Source organism: Trachypithecus francoisi, unplaced genomic scaffold, assembly GCF_009764315.1.
Source record: "Trachypithecus francoisi isolate TF-2019V2 unplaced genomic scaffold, Tfra_2.0 Lachesis_group11, whole genome shotgun sequence".
Lineage (NCBI taxonomy): Eukaryota > Metazoa > Chordata > Mammalia > Primates > Cercopithecidae > Trachypithecus > Trachypithecus francoisi.
Window position 1 is genome coordinate 29280690 of NW_022681456.1, and position 17918 is coordinate 29298607.

Sequence of the window (17918 nt, forward strand, 5' to 3'; positions counted from 1 at the left end):
TCTTGACCTTTCACCCCTAAATGAATATATGTGTCTCCTGCTATCAATGATGTACTCCTACATAACCATACCACATTTATTCTCTCCGGAAATTTAACATTAATACCATAATATTTCCCCAATTTCCCAAAAATAAACTTTGTAGCTCTTTTTAAACAGTTGGTCCAGGATGCAGTCAAGGTTCACACTTCTTTTTTTTTTGAAATGGAGTCTGACTCTGTCACCAGGCTGGAGTGCAGTGGTGCTATCTTGGCTCACTGCAACCTCAGTCTTCCGGGTTCAAGCGATTCTCCTGCCTCAGCGTCCAAGTAGCTGGGACTACAGGTGCGTGCCACCATGCCCAGCTAATTATTGTATTTTTAGTAGAGATGGTGTTTCACCATGTTGGCCAGGATGGTCTCGATCTCTTGACCTCATGATCCACCTGCCTCAGCCTCCCAAAGTGCTGGGATGACAAGCGTGAGTCACTGTGCCCAGCCAAGGTTCACACTTGCCATTTCATTGTCACATTGTCAAGCCTCTAAAGAGTTCCCAACGTGTTTTTTTTTTTTCCTCTTATGACATTGACATATTTGAAGAGACCAGGGCAGTTTGTCTTCAGAATGATCCGTGATTTGGATTTTACCATGACCTTATCCATGATAGAATCAGGTTAAATATCACTGGCAGGAACACATTGATGTTTATCACATCTCAAGGCACAGGATTTCAATGTGTTTCATTTTGTTGATCTTAAATGTGATTACTTTGAGAATATGAATTTTCTGTACCACAACAACCTTTTACCCTATCATTTTAGCATTTATTGAGGTTTTTTGCCTCAATTACTTATTAACATATTGATTGTATAATGGTATTACAGACATTTTATGAGTGAGGAATCTTAAGTTTCCAAGGGAAGGGGTTCTTATGTATTGTGGAGCTAGGATTTGAATCCAGGTGGTATGACTCCAAGGCCCACAGTCTAATACACTAATTGTGTTGCAAAAGGATTTCCAGTTGATTTTCCACTTGATTTCAGTGCCCTCAGTCAGAAACTGTGTCTTGTCTGCTTGGAATTTTTTTTTGTTTTTTGAAACCCAAGAAGTGCCACCATCAGAGATGAGATGAAACTGTAAAGAGGAAGGAGAGGATGAAATTCAGGCATGCCAAATCTTTATGCAATTACACACACACACACACACCACACACACACATATCTTTTTTTTTTTTTGTAGTTAGCTATTTAGTGAGGTTCTTAAGACATTTAGAACACCAATTTGTGAGGATAAATTCCATTCGTCAGGGCAAACACAGATCGTAGGTAGCCCTGGAGCTGAGGAACAGCTTTGATTTTTGGTAGAATTTGTGAGTCCACAGCTTTCTGATCAATCTTGCACTGCTCTGTAATCTCGTATTTCTCTTTCTCTGCGTCGAAGATCTCACCTTCCTGGTGTCTGGGCTTCCGCAACTTCTTCTTCTTGAAGTAAGCATCAGTAAGATGTTTTGGGATTTTGACATTGCTGATATCGATTTGGTTGAGGTGGCAATGACAAATTTCTGGTGTGTTCTTCGTAGAGGAACTCGATTGAGGACCAGAGGTCCAGTCACAAGTAACAAGCCACCAGCCAGCTGCTTCAGGAAAACCACCCTCTTGCCCCTGTGGCGTCCAGTGAGGATGATCAGAATGGCCCCGGGAGTGATGCTGGCTCGCAGTTTTCTCACGTGCTGACTGAAGGGTTTTTTGCCGTGGCTCAACAGCTTTCGAGGCACGTCTTCAGTAGGATAACATCTAGGCATTTTGTGAAGTTTAACCACCCGGGTACCGCCGTTCTTGTCACCACCAGCTGGTTTTGTAAGAGTTGCAAGAACCTTCTCCTTCTTTTTCTTTTCAACCTTGGATTTAGCGGCTGAGTACTTCCTCTTGTACATGGCCTTTCTGGAATACATGGCAGATCGGGACTACCTGCCAATTCCTCTGACAAGGACAGGGTTGCGGCTGCAATGGGGCTTCCCCTTCTTGGGCTTCTTAGCCTTGAGGTTACCCTTTTTCACCCTGCCACCAGCATCAGCCTTCTTGGCTTCGGGTTTCTTCTCTTTAGTATCTGTCTTCTCAACTTTTTCACCCGCCATCTTGCAAGACGGGAAAGAGCACATCTTTTTTTAAAGCAAACTTTCTGTTGAAACTACATGCTTCTCAAGGACACCACTCCCACCATATGGCTTAAGGTTTCCTACAACAATCGGCTTCAGGAACTTACCTTCTTGGCTCACTACTGCTGTGCCTTGCAATTGGCGTGCCATTATCTGCATCCTAAAGCCTCTTGTTTCATCTTAAAGAGATTTCAGAGTTGGCAACACACTGGACAGGGAAAGATGAACCCCCTGTTCAGATGAGCCAGCACTTACTATTCCTCTGCCTCTGGAGTGGTCTCATAGTTACAGTAACCGAGCACTCAGGAAAGAGCCGACCAGCCTTGCCTGTGAGCTGTAAAGCTTCATCAACACACAGTGAAATCCGTTATCTGGAGCCCAGTTCACCTGACCTCTGGTGTAGCCACAAGGGCCCTTTGACCCCTGCAAACTGCTCCCCATATTCACACACCATTCTGGCCACAGCAAATTTATTTGTAAAGACTTTTGTTTGCAAGAAACTGAACCTCATTTCAAAACAGTTTAAGGAAAAAGTGCGAAGTTACTGGTTTTTGTAACTGGGATGCCCAGGAAGTGGATGACCTGAGGGACTAAGAGCTCGGCTTCCGTCTGGTCTTTGCCCCATTCTCTCCTGTGATACCAGATGGCTTCTTTCATGGAGTGGGAGAAGGGGCCCTGTGGCCAAAGATCATTCTAGGCTTCCATCATCCCCAAAAGTTAGATGCATGCATGTCACCCAAAATCCTAAATGGATAAAAAGTACCTGAAACCCTATCTCAGAAAAATCCTAAGTAGTGTGCTGTTTTGACCCAATTCTTTTCCAGGTGCAAAAGCGTAAGAGGAGAAGGGTCACTGCCATGCACTCAGAGCTCTTGGGTGTTCAGTCTGTAGCCTAGGAAAATAAAAGAAACATTGTAGCTGGTTGTTTACAGTGAATTAAAGACTTGAATCAAATCTCTGTTGAAGAGTTTTCCTAGAAGACTGCCAGCAAATTCTCATAACACTTTGGTTCATGAAACCGTGGGGACCTGTGATATCCTTCCTTTCTCAATTACCTCCTTGGGCTGTCTCTGTCATGTTGTTAGTTTCTAAAGGTTATTAGTCCTGGTTTGCTGTCTGCAGCCTCCCATCAAATGTCAAGTTCAGAAGTTCCTTTGAAAGACCATAATTAAGAAGGATCAACTTAATTTTAAAATAAACTGAGTTTTCAGGACAAATTGTTTTTTATGGCAAATTAACTTTTCTGTGTGAGATGAAGTCAGTTGCCAACTCCTGGGGTAATTGGCAAAATGTCACAAACAAGTGAATGAACATAAAAATGTGACAAAACTTAACTTTAGATTTTACAGTAAAATGAATGTTGTCATCTAAAATCCTTATCTAATGATTAAATTTTATTTTTTCATCAAACCTGCCATATCCTATGCTTTGCTTAATGCCTACCACTTCTCCTAATGAATATCCAAGGTATTGTATTAAGCATATAGATAGATACATTGTAAATTGGGAAAACCGGGAAGGGAAGTCTTAACAGGTATATTTTTAGAATAGAGGGAGGGTGTCTTAGCCTTCTTGATTTCAGAGCATAAATAAAATACTCCAGAATATAATGCAAAGATCGAATTTGAGTTTGGGGAAATGTTTGGTTGAAAGTTTTTCATGGTAGATGAATGCTTTTCTGCCTGCTTGGTTCTGATAGTACTCTGAGAACATTATTGAATTTTTTTTTTTTTTTTTTTTTTTTTTTTTTGAGACGGAGTCTCTCTCTGTCACCCAAGCTGGAGTGCAGTGGTGTGATCTCGGCTCACTGCAACCCCCTCCTTGCAGGTTCAAGTGATTCTTGTGCCTCAGCCTCCCAAAGAGCTGAGATTACAGGTATGCCCCACCACATCCAGCCAATTTTTGAATTTTTAGTAGAGATGGGGTTTCGCCGTATTGGCCAGGCTGGTCTCGAATTCCTGGCCTCAAGTGATCCGCCTGCCTCAGCCTCCCAAAGTGCTGGGATTACAGGTGTGAGCCACCACACCCGGCCACATTATTGAGTATTTATTTGATGACGTAGCTCACTTTTTTAGTCACTGATGACTAATCAGATCTGTAATTCTTCCTATAGAAAGTATAGGAGAGAATAAAAAACCTGTGTTGATCACTTGCTCTCTCCTTTGGGACACATGTTATCCCTCTAGGTTCAAATTCTTTGCCAGATTTCAAGTCCCCTTTGAATACCCTGAAATTGGAACAAAATATTAAAGAAAAAAAATCAGTTCCACAGAAGGAACAACAGTCTCAACAAATGACCTCAACAAATGGTCTTGGAACAACTGGATAACCATATGCTAAAAGATGAAGTTTAATCTACACTTCATAATATATACAAAAATTAACTCTAAATGAAAATATTAAGTCTAAAACTATAAAATTCTCCAAGAAAACACAGGAGAAAGTCATTATGACCTTAGGTTAGGCCAAAAATTATTAGATATGATACCAAAAGCATGATCTATAAAAGAAAAAAAGGCCAGATGTGGTGGCTCATGGCTGTAATCCCAGCACTTTGAGAAGTCAAGGCAGGCAGATCACTTGAGCTCAGGAGTTCAAGACCAGTCTGGGCAACAGGGCAAAACCCCGTCTCTATAAAAAATACAAAAATCAGCTGGGTGCGGTGCTGTGCGCCTGTAGTCCCAGCTGCTTGGGAGGCTGAGGTAGGAAATTGCTTGAGCCTGGGAGGTGGAGTTTGCAGTGAGCCGAGATTGTACCACTGCACTTGAGCCTAGGTGATAGAGTAAAACCCTGTTTCAAAAAAAAGAAAACAAAGAAAATGAATTTGACGTCATCAAAATTAAATACTTTTGCTCTGCAAAATTTATTAAGGACTGAAAAGACAAGCCACATACCAGGGGAAAGTATTTGCAAATCGCATAACACAGGACTTTTTTTTTTTTCTTCTTTTTACAGAGTCTCACTCTGTTGCCTAGGCTGGAGTGCAGTGGCACAGTCTTGGCTCACTGCAACCTCCCCCTCCAGGTTCAGGCAATTCTCCTGCCTCAGTCTCCCGAGTAGCTGGGATTACAGACCCGCACCACCACGCCTGGTTAATTTTTGTATTTTAGTAGAGACAGGGTTTCACCATGCTGGCCAGGCTGGTCTTGAACTCCTGACCTCAAGTGATCTGCCAGCCTCGACCTCCCAAATTGCTGGGATTACAGACGTGAGCCACAGCACTGAGGCCTGACACAGGGCTTGTATCCGGAATATATAAACAACTCCCAAAACTCAAAAATAAGAAAATAATTCTATAAAAATGCACAAAAGATTTAAACAGACATTTCACCATATGTGGATGGTAAATAAACACACAAAAAGATGCTCAACATGAGTAATCATTAGGGAAATACAAATTAAAATCACAATGCAATTCACCCATTATAACAGCTAAAATTTAAAAAAATACCAACAATACCAAGTGCTGACAAGAACACAGAGCAACTGGAACTTTCTCACCATGCTAGTGGGAATACAAAGTGAAAATGTTTTCACTCAGGAAAAAAAGATTGTCAGTTTCTGTTTCCACTCAGGAAAAAAGATTGTCAATTTCTTTCTTTTTCTTTTCCTTTTTTTTCAGACAAGTCTCTCTCTGTCACCTGGGCTGGAGTGCAGTGGTGCGACCATGGCTCACTGCAGCCTCAACCTCCCAGGCTCAAGCAATCTTCCCACCTCAGCCTCCTGAATAGCTGGGATCACAGGTGCCCACCACCATGTCTGGCTAATTTTTTTTCTCTAACTCCCCACATTTGGTTTTTGAGGTTTTTGCTGTTTTGTTTTGTTTTGTTTTCATAGAGACAGGGGTCTCACTATGTTGCCAGGGCTGGTCTTGGACTCCTGAGCTCAAGCGATCCTCCCGCCTTGGCTTCCCAAAGTGCAGGGATTATAGGCATGAACTATTGTGCCCAGCTTAGATTGGCAGTTTCTTATAGAGTTAAATATACCAAAAGACCTAGCAATACCACTTCTAGGTAGTTACCCTCTATTCACACTAAAAGCTGTAAACAAGTGTTTACAGAAACATTATTCATAATCACAAAACAATGGAAACAACCCAAATGTCCTTCAGTGGGTGAATGGATAAACTGTAGTATATCCATTCAATGGAATACTATTCAGCAATAAAAAGGTACAAACTATTGGTAAAGGCAGTAGCAAGTATGAATCTCAAAAGCATTATGCTAATTGAAAGAAGAGAGTCTCTCAAAATATTACATCCTGTAGGATTCCGTTTATATGACATTCTGGAAAAGGTAAAACTATAGAGACAGAGAACAGATCAGTGGTTGCCAAAGGCTAGGTGTTGGACAGGGTCTGCCTACAAAGGGGCAGCACAAGGGAATTCTTTAGGAGTGTTGGCATTGTTCTCTATCCCATTTGTGGTGGTTGTTACAAGAATCTATGCATGTGTAAAAGTCCATAGAACTATAGAAATAAAAAAGTAAATTCTAATGTATGTAAATTTTTACAAACTTAAAAATCAGCATGTCAAATTTTGCAGCTGACATGGTAATATTCCTTTAGTAAATGTGTCATGGAAAAGAAGCCTATTTAAAATGAAAACAGACATACTGAATGTTTATTATACAGAATCATTTGTGTTTCCCTGGGTGAAGCGCTCTTTCTGATTCTTCAATGCAGTCTAAAGAATTCAGAAAATACTACCTAATAGAAGAGAAATGGTATACATAGCAATTTTTTGAAATTTTATTTTATTTTAAGTTTTGGGATACATGTGCAGAATGTGCAGGTTTGTTACATTGGTAAATGTGTGCCATAGTGGTTTGCTGCACCTATCAACCCATCACCTAGTTATTAAGCCCCACATGCATTAGCTATTTATCCTGATGCTCTCCCTCCCCCGATGCATAACAATTTTTAAGAACATCAAGAAAGAACTCACAGTAGGAAATGTGTGTAAATCCAGAAGACCAGAAATAAATTTGCTTGTCAACATGTATCAAATACCTTGGCAGAAAAACAGTTCTCATGGGCCAATTCTTTATGCTCTGAAGCAGCAGCTGGTCTCTTTTGTTAAAAGAAGTTGTTCTTGGAATACATCTAGTTGATAGGCCTCTTAGAATTTGCCCTGCATTTTTCTTATGCAAAGGACTTTATGTAAAAAGTTGGCCTGATAGAATATGAGAATGGTTGATGATGTGACAGTTATGGTTCTTGCTGCTTAGCAAAATAAAATGCATCATGTGTGTGTGTGCATGTGTGTGTGTGTGTGTGTGTGTGTGTGTGTGTGTAGAATCTCCTGTGCTTATTTATATGTATGAATAGATAATACATTAGTATGATCTGACATTCTGTAGGTGCCAAAGCTGCTATTTATTAGTCAGAACACTTCTGTGGGACTGTGCCAGCCATTTATAACTGGTACCCATTTTGATTGATCAGTGCCAAGGGCCATATGAGTTATTAAATATGTTCAATATAAATCCTGTAAGACTATCAACTGAAAAAAATCTCCCTTTTTCTACCAGCCTACCCCTATATTTTCTGTAATCTTCAACACAGAGACAAAAAGCCCTTTTAATATTGGGTTACATGATGTTGGGTAGAGGTGGGTATTTTAATTACTTTAATCATGTATAACAATGTGAAACAGGCATATCTCACCCCAAATCTGTCTCTGACAGTCCTCCAGCCTTTCTTCCAGGGGTCTTTTTCTTTCCATTTGTGTTCACTTCTCCTTGCAGTCATGCTGAAAGCGTCCCCCCTCCTGATGTTAATCTGGGACCTGATAAGCATCCTACTGTGGGATGAGATAAACTTTCTCATCCCACAGTGATCATCCCCTGGAATATTATTGCTGTGAGCTTGGGGCTACAAAAAGACACACGACAAATCTGGCAGCTCTTCTGAAAGCAGCAGTTTTTCTTTTTTTCTTTTCTTTTCTTTCTTCTTTCTTTCTTTCTTTCTTTCTTTCTTTCATTCTTTCTTTCTTTCTACTTTCTTTCTTTTCTCCTCCTCCTTCTCCTTCCTTCCTTCCTTCCTTCCTCTTCTCTTCTTTTTTCTTCCTTTCTTCTTTCTTCTTTCTTCTTTCTTTCTTTCTTTCTTTCTTTCTCTTTCTTTCTTTCTTTCTTTCTTTCTTTCTTTTCTTTTCTTTCTTTCTTCTTTCTTTCTTTTCTCCTCCTCCTCCTCCTCCTCCTTCTCCTCCTCCTTCTCCTCCTCCTTCTCCTTCCTTCCTTCCTTCCTTCTTTCCTTTCCCTTCCCTTCCCTTTCCCTCCCTCCCTCCCTCCCTCCCTCCCTCCCTCCCTCCTCCCTCCCTCCTTCCTTCCTTCCTTCTTCCTTCCTTCCTTCCTCCTTCTTTCCTTTCTCTCTTTTCTTTCTTCCTTCCTTCTCTCCTCTCTGTTCTTTCTTTTTCTTTTTTAAAACAAAGTTTTGCTCTGTCTCCCAGCTGGAGTGCAGCAGCCGTGGCTCACTGCAGCCTCAACCTCCGGGGCTCATGTGATCCTCCTGCCTCAACTTCCCGAGTGGCTAGGACTACAGGCATGCACCACAATGCCTGCTAATTTTTGTATTTTTTTGTAGCGATTGTTGCAGGGGGGGTCTTATTATGTTGCCCAGGCTTATCTCCAACCCCTGGGCTCAAGCATCTGCCCACCCTGGGCTCCAAAAGTGAGCCACCACACCTGGTAAAACACTTAAATGTCACTTTAGGTCCTGTGGGAAGAGCAGCGTGGAGGTGGGCTGAGGTTAGAAGGTGCAGAGCATGGAAGAAGATTGTGGGCTAAGTATTGGACATCTGTTCTTGAATAGTCTCTGAGCCTGCCATAGGAAAGGAAGTTCTCCTAGATAAGTGATTGGACTTTTCCTTCTCTAATAACATTTTTTCTTGGGCTGTGGCCAAACCTTAGGATTCTGGTTCATCCCTTATTCAGACCAGGTTAGCTTTTCCCTGCTCTCACCTGGCCATCTCACCTAGGCACAGAAGACCTGGCTTTCATAACAGATAGCTTTCTCCCTGACAGGGGAAGTCTGCCAACAGTTGAAGGAGTGATTCCTTTCCACTACTTTCTTGCACAGTTCCCATGAATTTGAAGGTAAAACAAAAAACGTGAAAGATACTTTGAGCTCATTGTGAGCAACATTAAGTATTCACTCCCCTTTACCTTCAGAATTCCCTTGGGAATGTTTGGAAAACAGTGCTTTAGGGCTTTAACAAAGTTAAACACCGATGGAGGGGGTTTTGTGCACTTAAAATAAAATCCAAATTCCTCTTCAGGCACAGTAGTATCTGGTCCCTTGGTACCTCTGTGGCCTCTTCCATCCAGTCTCTCCTTTGATCCACTGTGATCCAGACACTTTGAGCTTCTTGCAGTTCCTAGAATACTTAGAGCTCTTTCCAGCCCTGGGGCCTTTGCACTTGCTGTTCCCTTTGCCTGGGATGCTCCTCTGCATGTTCTGCCCTTGTCTGGCTCTTGCTCTTCCTTCCCTCCAATGCCATATCCTCAATGAAGTGTTTGCCGATTTCTCTTCCTGATGCACTCCCTACCCCTGTTCATCTTTATCCCAACATCTCCTTTGCTTCCTTCATAGCACTTACTGTAATCTAATACTTTTATGTGTCACATTTTAATATCTGTTTCCCCCACTGGACCAAAAGCTCCAGGAGGATAGGGACCAGGACTGTTTCGTTTGTTGGTACATCACTGGGAAGTGGCACAGTGCTGGGCTTTTAGTAGGATCTCAATATGTAAATACTGAATGAATGATTGAATTGAGAATAATGCATGCCCCTCCAAGGGATTCCTGAAGATGTAAAAGCTTCCTTATCAAGGAATGAAGTTCTGATAGTAGAAAGATAGCATAGGGTTGATATTTTAGATCAAGGAAGTCTTCTAGTGTGATACTTCCAGTTACTGCTGTCTGCTGTGCTGACCCAGAAGGCTGACAGAGCTCTTTTTGCAGGAGGTTAAAAAAAATTCTGGGCCAGGCACTGTGGCTCACATCTGTAATCCCAGCACTTTGGGAGGCCAAGGTGGATGGATTGCTTGAGGCTAGGAGTTTGAGACCAGCCTGGGCAACATAGCAAAACCCCATCTCTACTAAAAATAAAAAAAATTAGCCGGGAGTGGTGGCGCATGCCTGTAGTTCCAGCTACTTGGGAGGCTGAGGAAGGAGGATCGCTTGAACCTGGGAGGTGGAGATTGCAGTGAGCCAAGATTGCACCACTGTATTCCAACCTGGGTGATGGAGTGAGACTCTGTCACCAAAAAAAAAAAAAAAAAAAAAAAAAAAGAAAAAGAAAAAAAAAATTCTGATGACTAAAGATTAGCTTTTGAGGACCCTTAGTAAGGTTTGTTCAACCAGAGGCATCACTTTGAAGACATGGGCCAGTATTTATTTTGTTTCCAAAATTTTAGATTCGGAGCAGTAGAAAATGATCACACACTTCACGATATATCAGTCTTTCAGAGAAGACATAGTCCTTAACACTTGTTGATGACTTTTAAGTTGATTCTCTTTCAAACAGACTTTTTTTTCTTTAATCCACAGGTTACGGTTCTTGTCCACGTGAAACACATGGCTCTGTTACGAAAAAGTAAGATTACAACTTTTGAAAATAATGATTTAAAAACAGATTATTTGGGGAGGATGGTTTTGAGACTCGGCCTTGGCTTTTTTCTTCTTTCTTGGATTGTCTTTGATTTTCATGGATAGTTTTCCCACAGGCACTTTTTGGCGTCATCATTTCTGGGTGATTCCCATGGAGAGTTGTTCAGTATTTTAGTCAGAAGTGGACTTATCGGCTGGGCACACTGGCTCACACCTGTAATCCTAGCACTTTGGGAGGCTGAGGTGGGCGGATCAGTTGAGCTGGGGAGTTTGAGACCAGCCTGAGTAACATGGCGAGACCCCATCTCTACAAAAAATACAAAAATTAGCCAGGCGTGGTGGTGGGCACCTGTAGTCTCAGCTACTCAGGAGGTTGAGGCAGGAGGATCACTTGAGCCTGGGAGGCAGAGGCTGCAGTGAGCTGAGATTGCACCACTGCATGCCAGCCTGGGAGACAGAGTGAGACCGCGTCGCAAAAAAAAAAAAAAAAAAAAAAAAGAAATGGAAGTGAACTTACAACAGGGATCATATAGTTCTATAAAACTTGCAAAAATAACGCATTTTCTCATTCGGAATAAATATTCATGTTTGTAGTTAATTTAGCATTTGTAATTTGTGATTTTGTATTCTTAGTCTTAAAGAGTCACCTCAAATCTTCAGACCCATCAGAACCTGGATTTGCCTCTGATTTTAGATCCAGTAGTTTGTGAATTTGAGGAGAAACATAGTAACCTAATTCTGTGACCGTCAGGGTGGAGTTGCCAGATTCAGCAAACATAGACACAGGACAGGACAACCAGTTAAATTTGAACTTCAGATAAACAACAAATAATTTTTTAGTATAAGTATGTCCCAAATATTGCATGAGACACACTTGCCTGGGTAATTTTTGTATTTTTAGTAGAGACGGGTTTTCATCATGTTAACCAGACTGGTCTTGAACTCCCGACCTCAAGTGATCCACCCGCCTCAGCCTCCCAAAGTGCTGGAATTACAGGCGTGAGCCACCGTGCCCGGCCGTGGCAGGTGAATATTAATCGAACCTGTTGATAAACTGTAGAATTTTGTCCATTTTCTGCTTCTCTATAATTTTGTTTTAAACTGAGTCTGGTATCTGATTGTCCCTGGCTGAATCTGATAATCCATTAAGGCAGAGAGGAACTGGGTGTCAGCAAAATAGAATCACAGCCTCAGGATGTAGCTTGGGAAGGCATCCATGGAGACTCTTTTACAAATGGGAAGACAAAGGCATAGAGACCAAAAAATAGATACATATGAAGTCAATAGATTAAGTCTCTTGATGCATAAAAATAATAAAAAATAATACAGGCTGGGTGCGGTAGCTCATGCCTGTATTTCCAGCACTTTGGGAGGCTGAGGCAGGTGGATTGCCTGAGTCCAGGAGTTCAAGACCAGCCTTAGCAACATGGTGAGACCCCATCTCTACTAAAAAAATACAAAAAAATAGCCAGATGTGGTGATGTATCTATAGTCCCAGCTACTTGGGAGGCTGAGGTAGAGAATCACCTGAGTTTGGAAGGTTGAGGTTACAGTGAACCGAGATCACACTGCTGCACTCCAGCCAGGGCAACTGAGGTGAGACCCCATCTCAAAAAAAAAAAGATAAAATAAAATAATAACAACAGTGATGCATAACCATTTGTAAAGTCTTTATCGGGCCTGCATTGCCTTGGTTAACTCTTAAAACAGTAGTACAAGGTAATGCTTATTATTACAATCTCCATTCAGCAGATAAGCACACCAAGCTCAGAGAGGTTAAGATACCCCTCGGCCATACAGCTAGGAGGTGGTAGAAAGGAGATTTGAGTCTGACTTCAAATTCAAACCCTCTTCCCTTCTACCAACTTTTCCCAAACTTTAGGTAGGTGTGCACTACACATGCCACCATGCAACTTCTCAATTTTTCATCAGTTGTGTTCCTTCTGTCCTAAACATTACTTAATATTTTCTTTAGGCCATGCACAGTGGCTCACGCCTGTAATTTCAGCACTTTGGGAGGCCGAGGTGGGCGGATCACCTGCGGTCAGAAGTTCAAGATCAGCCTGGCCAACGTGGTGAAACCCTGTCTCTACTAAAAATACAAAAATTAGCCAGGCATGGTGGTGGGGGCCTCCCAGCTACTTGGGAGGCTGAAGTAGGAGAATCGCTTGAACCCAGGAAGTGGAGGTTGCAGTGAGCCAAGACCGTGCCATTGCACTCCAGCCTGGGCAACAAGAGCGAAACTCTTATCTCAAAAAAATTTTTCTTTCTTTGACTAATTTTAAAAATTTATACTTCATAATAGAAAGTTTTTATCCTTACTGTAAATGAAAACAGAATGATCACCTATCATTAAAAAAAAGGTAGCTTTAAACACATATACAATTAGAAGAATGTGATTCAATTCTGGGTAGCTTTTGTTGTGTTCTTGCACATAAAATCAGAAAGACTGACTTTCTCATATGGTGATTAAATATTAATGCTATGAACATGAACTTCCTCAGTCATTTCATGCACAGCCGGTGCTATGTGTTTCATATTCAAGAAAACACTGTTTTACACCACTCTACTTCTCAGCAGATCCCAAGGGCCAACATCACTGGAACAAACAGACCTGGAGGCTTGGAGGCATTAGAGTCTTCTGTTTACCCAGGGCAAGAATGTTTCCTTCCTTCCTTCTTTCCTTCCTTCTTCCTTCCTTCCTTCCCTCCCTCCTTCCCTCCTTCTTTCCTTCCTTCCTTCCTTTCTCTTTCTTTCTTTCTTTCTTTCTTTCTTTTCTTTCTCTCTCTTTCTTTCTTCCTTTCTTCCTTTCTTCCTTTCCTTTCCTCTCTCTCCCTCTCTCTCTCCTTCCTTCTTCTTCTTTTCTTTTCTTTTCCTTTTTCTTTCTTTCTCACAGTCTCCCTTTGTTGCCCAGACTGGAGTGCAGTGGCGCAATCTCAGCTCACTGCAACCTGCACCTCCCAGGTTCAAGTAATTCTCCCGCCTCAGCCTTCTGAATAGCTGGGACTACAGGCATGCGCAATACTCGGCTAATTTTTGTATTTTTAGTAGACGGGGTTTTGCCATATTGGCCAGGCTGGTCTCAAACTCCTGGACTCCAGTGATCCACCCTCCTTGGCCTCCCAAAGTGCTGGGATTACAGGCATGAGCCACCACACCCGGCCTGCACATCATCCTTGACCAAGGGTTGAATTAACTGAGAAGCAACTGTGTCATAATGGCTAAGAACATGTATTTATAATTACTACTGGCTCAAAAGAAGAATCACAGAAATTCAACAAAATAAAAGCCACATACAGCAGACCCACAGCTAGTATCATGCTAAATGGGGAAAAACTGAAAGCCTTTCCTCTTACATCTGGAACACGACAAGGATGGCTGCGTTTCACCATTGTTATTCAACATTGTACCGGAAGCCCTAGCTAGAGCAATCAGACAAGCAAAAGAAATAAAGGGCATCCAAATAGGAAAGGAAGAACTCAAATTATCCGTGTTTGCAGATGATATGTTTTTGTTTTGTTTTATTTTGGAAGAAAGGTCTTGCTCTATTGCCCAGTGGTGTGATCTTGGCTCACTGCAACCTCCGCCTCGCAGGTTCAAGCAATTCTCATGCCTCAGCCTTCCAAATAGCTGGGATTACAGGCATGCACCATCCCGCCCAGCTAATTTTTGTATATTTAGTAGAGATAGGGTTTCACCATATTGCCCAGGCTGACCTTGAATTCCTGGCCTCATGTGATCTGCCCACCTCAGCCTCCCAAAGTGCTGGGATTGCAGGTGTGAGCCACTATACCTGGCCAATATAATCTTATATTTGGAAAATTCTAAAGACTCCAGCAAAAAACTGTTAGAACTGATATACAAATTCAGTAAAGATGCAAGACCCCTGAGCAACAATAGTGTTCCAGGTTAATTCTTTCTGTTTGTTTGTTTTTGTATTTGAGACAGGGTCACCTAGGCTGGAGTAATCTTGGCTCACTGCCGCCTCCGCCTCCCAGGCTCAAGCTATCCTCCTATCTCAGCCTCCTTAGTAGCTGGGAATACAAGTGCATGCCACCGTACCCAGCTAATTTTGTGTGTGTGTGTGTGTGTGTATGTGTGTGTGTAGACAGGGTGCCACTCTGTTGCCCAGGGTGGTCTCGAAACTCCTGAGCTCAAGTGATCCACATGCCTTGGCCTCCCAAAGTACTGTTATTACAGGCATAAGCTACCATACCTGGCCAGGTTAATTCTTTATATGCTCTCTGCTTATAGACAGGTCTCAGACACCATTCCTCTGTGTCACACTACCATTCTAAACTTTGTCACGTGATTTCAGGTTCGTCGGTTCAATGTTAATGTGTTTCCATTTCTATTTCAGTTAATCAGGTGCTGCTGTTCCTTCTGATTGTGACCCTCTGTGTGATTCTGTATAAGAAAGTTCATAAGGGGACTGTGTCCAAGAATGATGCAGGTGAGCGGACATGGAATTCATTGAGTTGGGATACCCAGGAATGTGGTTTGAATGTGTCCCTCTAGGTCCTTTCAATAGCTGGGTTCAGGGACAAGTGACAGCTTGGTCAACTCCCAAAGACCTGCTAGTAGAATATCCGCTCTAGGACACCTTTTCAGTTGAGACCTAGGATGGTCAGTGCTATTCAAACTTTAGCATGTGTGAGAGTCGCATGGAGAGCTTGTTAAAACACAGCACTGGGCCTGCCCACGAGGTGTAGGATCAGTAGGTATGGGGTGGGGCCTCAAGATTTGCATTTCCGATAAGCTCCTGGTTGAGGCTGATGCTGTGGGTTCTTGGACCACAGGGTGAGTGCACTGCTCCACATCCCATCTCTTTGGAGCTTCTAATGACTTTGCTTATGGAAACCGCCCTCTCTCTCCTCTCCCTGCTGGTTCATTCCCGTCAGTGCAAGTCAGCCTCGTAACTCTCAACTTGAAAATGGCCCTTCATTGGCCCTGTGTTCTCTCCCAGCTGTACTGAGAGCCGTGTTTCCGCCCTCCGGGGTGAATTGCCTGAGATGGCACCTTCACAACTCCAATGCACACACAAAGTCAACCTCCATAAAAATCAAAAAGCACTGTTTATTACATTTTTAATTAATTAATCAATTTTTTTTTTGAGACAGAATCTCACTCTGTTGCCCCAGCTGGAATACAGTGGCACAATAGCAGCTCACTGCAGCCTTGACCTCCAGGGCTCAAGCAATCCTCTGGCCTCAGCACCCCCAGGAAGTTGAGACTACAGGAGTGTGCCACCACATCCAGCTAATTTTTTGTATTTGTTGTAGAGATGGGTTTCGCCATGCTGCCCAGGCTGGTTTTGAACTCCTGGGCTCAAGCTGTCCTTCCACCTTGGCCTCCCAAAGTGCTGGGATTACAGGCATGAGCTACCATGCCCAGCTGATTTACTTTTTATATCAATCAAACAAATATACACTTATGGGCTGGCAATGGTGGCTCACACTTGTAATCCAGCACTTTGGGAGGCTGAAGCAGGAGGATCACTTGAGTCCAGGTGCTTGAGACCAGCCCAGCCTAGGCAACAAAGCAAGACCCCGTCTGCATGCACACAAAAAATTACCTGGGCATGGTGGGGCATGCCTATAGTCCCAGCTACTTGGGAGGCTGGAATGAGAGCATTACTTGAGCCTAGGAGGTCTCAGCAGCAGTGAGCCCTGATAGTGCCACTGAACTCCAGCTTGGATGACAGAGTGAGACTCTGAATATAGTTACTTGGTGTGTTACATACATTTATTCCACAGTTTGTTTTTTTTTTTCAGCCAGACACTTAGGGACTGGAAACACAGCAGTGAACAAAACAACATCCCTATTCCCAGGAAGCTGGCATTTCTTTCTGATTATATTTTGTAATTTAAAAATTCATTTAAAAATAATTAAAAACATGTATAATCTGATCTAAATGAACATAGAATCTGCAAAGAGAATGATTTTCACACAAAGACATATATACAAAAGCTCTTAGGGCATCATTCATAGTAGCCCCAAACTGGAAACAATTCACATGTACATCAACTAGTGAGGAATGCAAAAAATGTAATTCATCCCACACATGAAATACTTTTCAGCAGTAAAAAGGAACAAATGATTGATACAAGCTGCAATATGGATGAACCTGAAAAAAAATTATGCTAAATAAAAGAAGTCAGACCCAAAAGACCGTATATTGTATGAGTCCATCTGTATGAAATTTCTAGAAAGGGAAAATCTATGGAGACACAGAGCAGATCAGTGGTTGCCTAGAGCTGGGAGTGGGAATGGATTGACTGCAGACCAGCCAGCTCAATGGAACTTTCTAAAGCTGGATCGTGGTGATGGTTGTGCAATAAATTTACTAAACACCATTGAACCGTACACTTACAATGGGTAAATTGAAAAAAATCTGTATTCGTTTTCTTGGGCTACCATCACAAAATAGCACAGACTAGGTGGCTAGACCATAGACACGTATTTTCTCTGGTTCTGGAGGCTGGAAGTCCAGGATCAAGGTGCGAGCTGGTTTGGTTTCTCCTGAGGTCTCTCTCCTTGGCATGCAGATGGCCGCCTTCTTGCTGTGTCCTCACGTGGCCTTTTCTCTGTGCTGCACTCCTGGTTGTGACCCTCAGCGTGATTCTCCTCTTTTCCTCCTCTTATCAAGACACCAGTCTTACTGGGATAAGGCCTACCAAATGACTTCATTTTAACTTAATTGCCTCTTTAAAGGCTCTGTCTCCAAGTGCACTGACATCCTGAGATGCTGGGAGCTAAGATGTTAACAAATGGACTCTGGAGGACACAATTCAGTCCATAGCAGTATGTATACCTCAATAAGCTGTTCTAAAAGAGAGAGAGAGAAGGAAGTCACGTAAAGACGAATGTCATCTGAACTGACTCCACTCTTCACGCTTCAATCCCTGCTCATAAACCAACACATTCGCTCAGCTAATCCCACCACAGACTCCCTTCTTCAGGGAAGGAAGTGGATAGGGTTTAAAACAGTTGTTAAAACAGCTCGAAAGAAATGTACATCCTGACTGACTAATCAGACCTGTACAGAGAAACAAAGCATTTGGACCACATGAATGGATCCGTTATCACATGTTTATCCATTCCATGTTAAAATTTTTTAAAATCGATGTTATAAAATACCATTCAAACGAATGTAGTGTTGGCATGGAAGAATG

General features: G+C 42.3%; 1 protein-coding gene and 1 pseudogene across 10 annotated transcripts in view; one reads left to right on the forward strand and one right to left on the reverse strand.

Moving 5' to 3' along the window:
- GLT8D2 (glycosyltransferase 8 domain containing 2) overlaps positions 1-17918 on the forward strand; it is a 75194-nt gene that overhangs the window by 36109 nt on the left and 21167 nt on the right. For 7 of the 10 annotated variants that reach the window (XM_033220849.1, XM_033220847.1, XM_033220852.1 and 4 more), the window contains 2 exons: positions 10684-10729; positions 15104-15196. In XM_033220849.1, the coding sequence (XP_033076740.1) occupies positions 10711-10729; positions 15104-15196 (112 nt within the window). In that variant the 5' untranslated portion in view covers positions 10684-10710. Of the gene's footprint in view, positions 1-5834; positions 5877-8844; positions 8978-10681; positions 10730-15103; positions 15197-17918 lie in introns of those variants that run through there. The other 3 variants (XM_033220851.1, XM_033220850.1, XM_033220854.1) reach the window with 2 other exon arrangements.
- Positions 1217-2116, reverse strand: LOC117089515 (annotated as a pseudogene).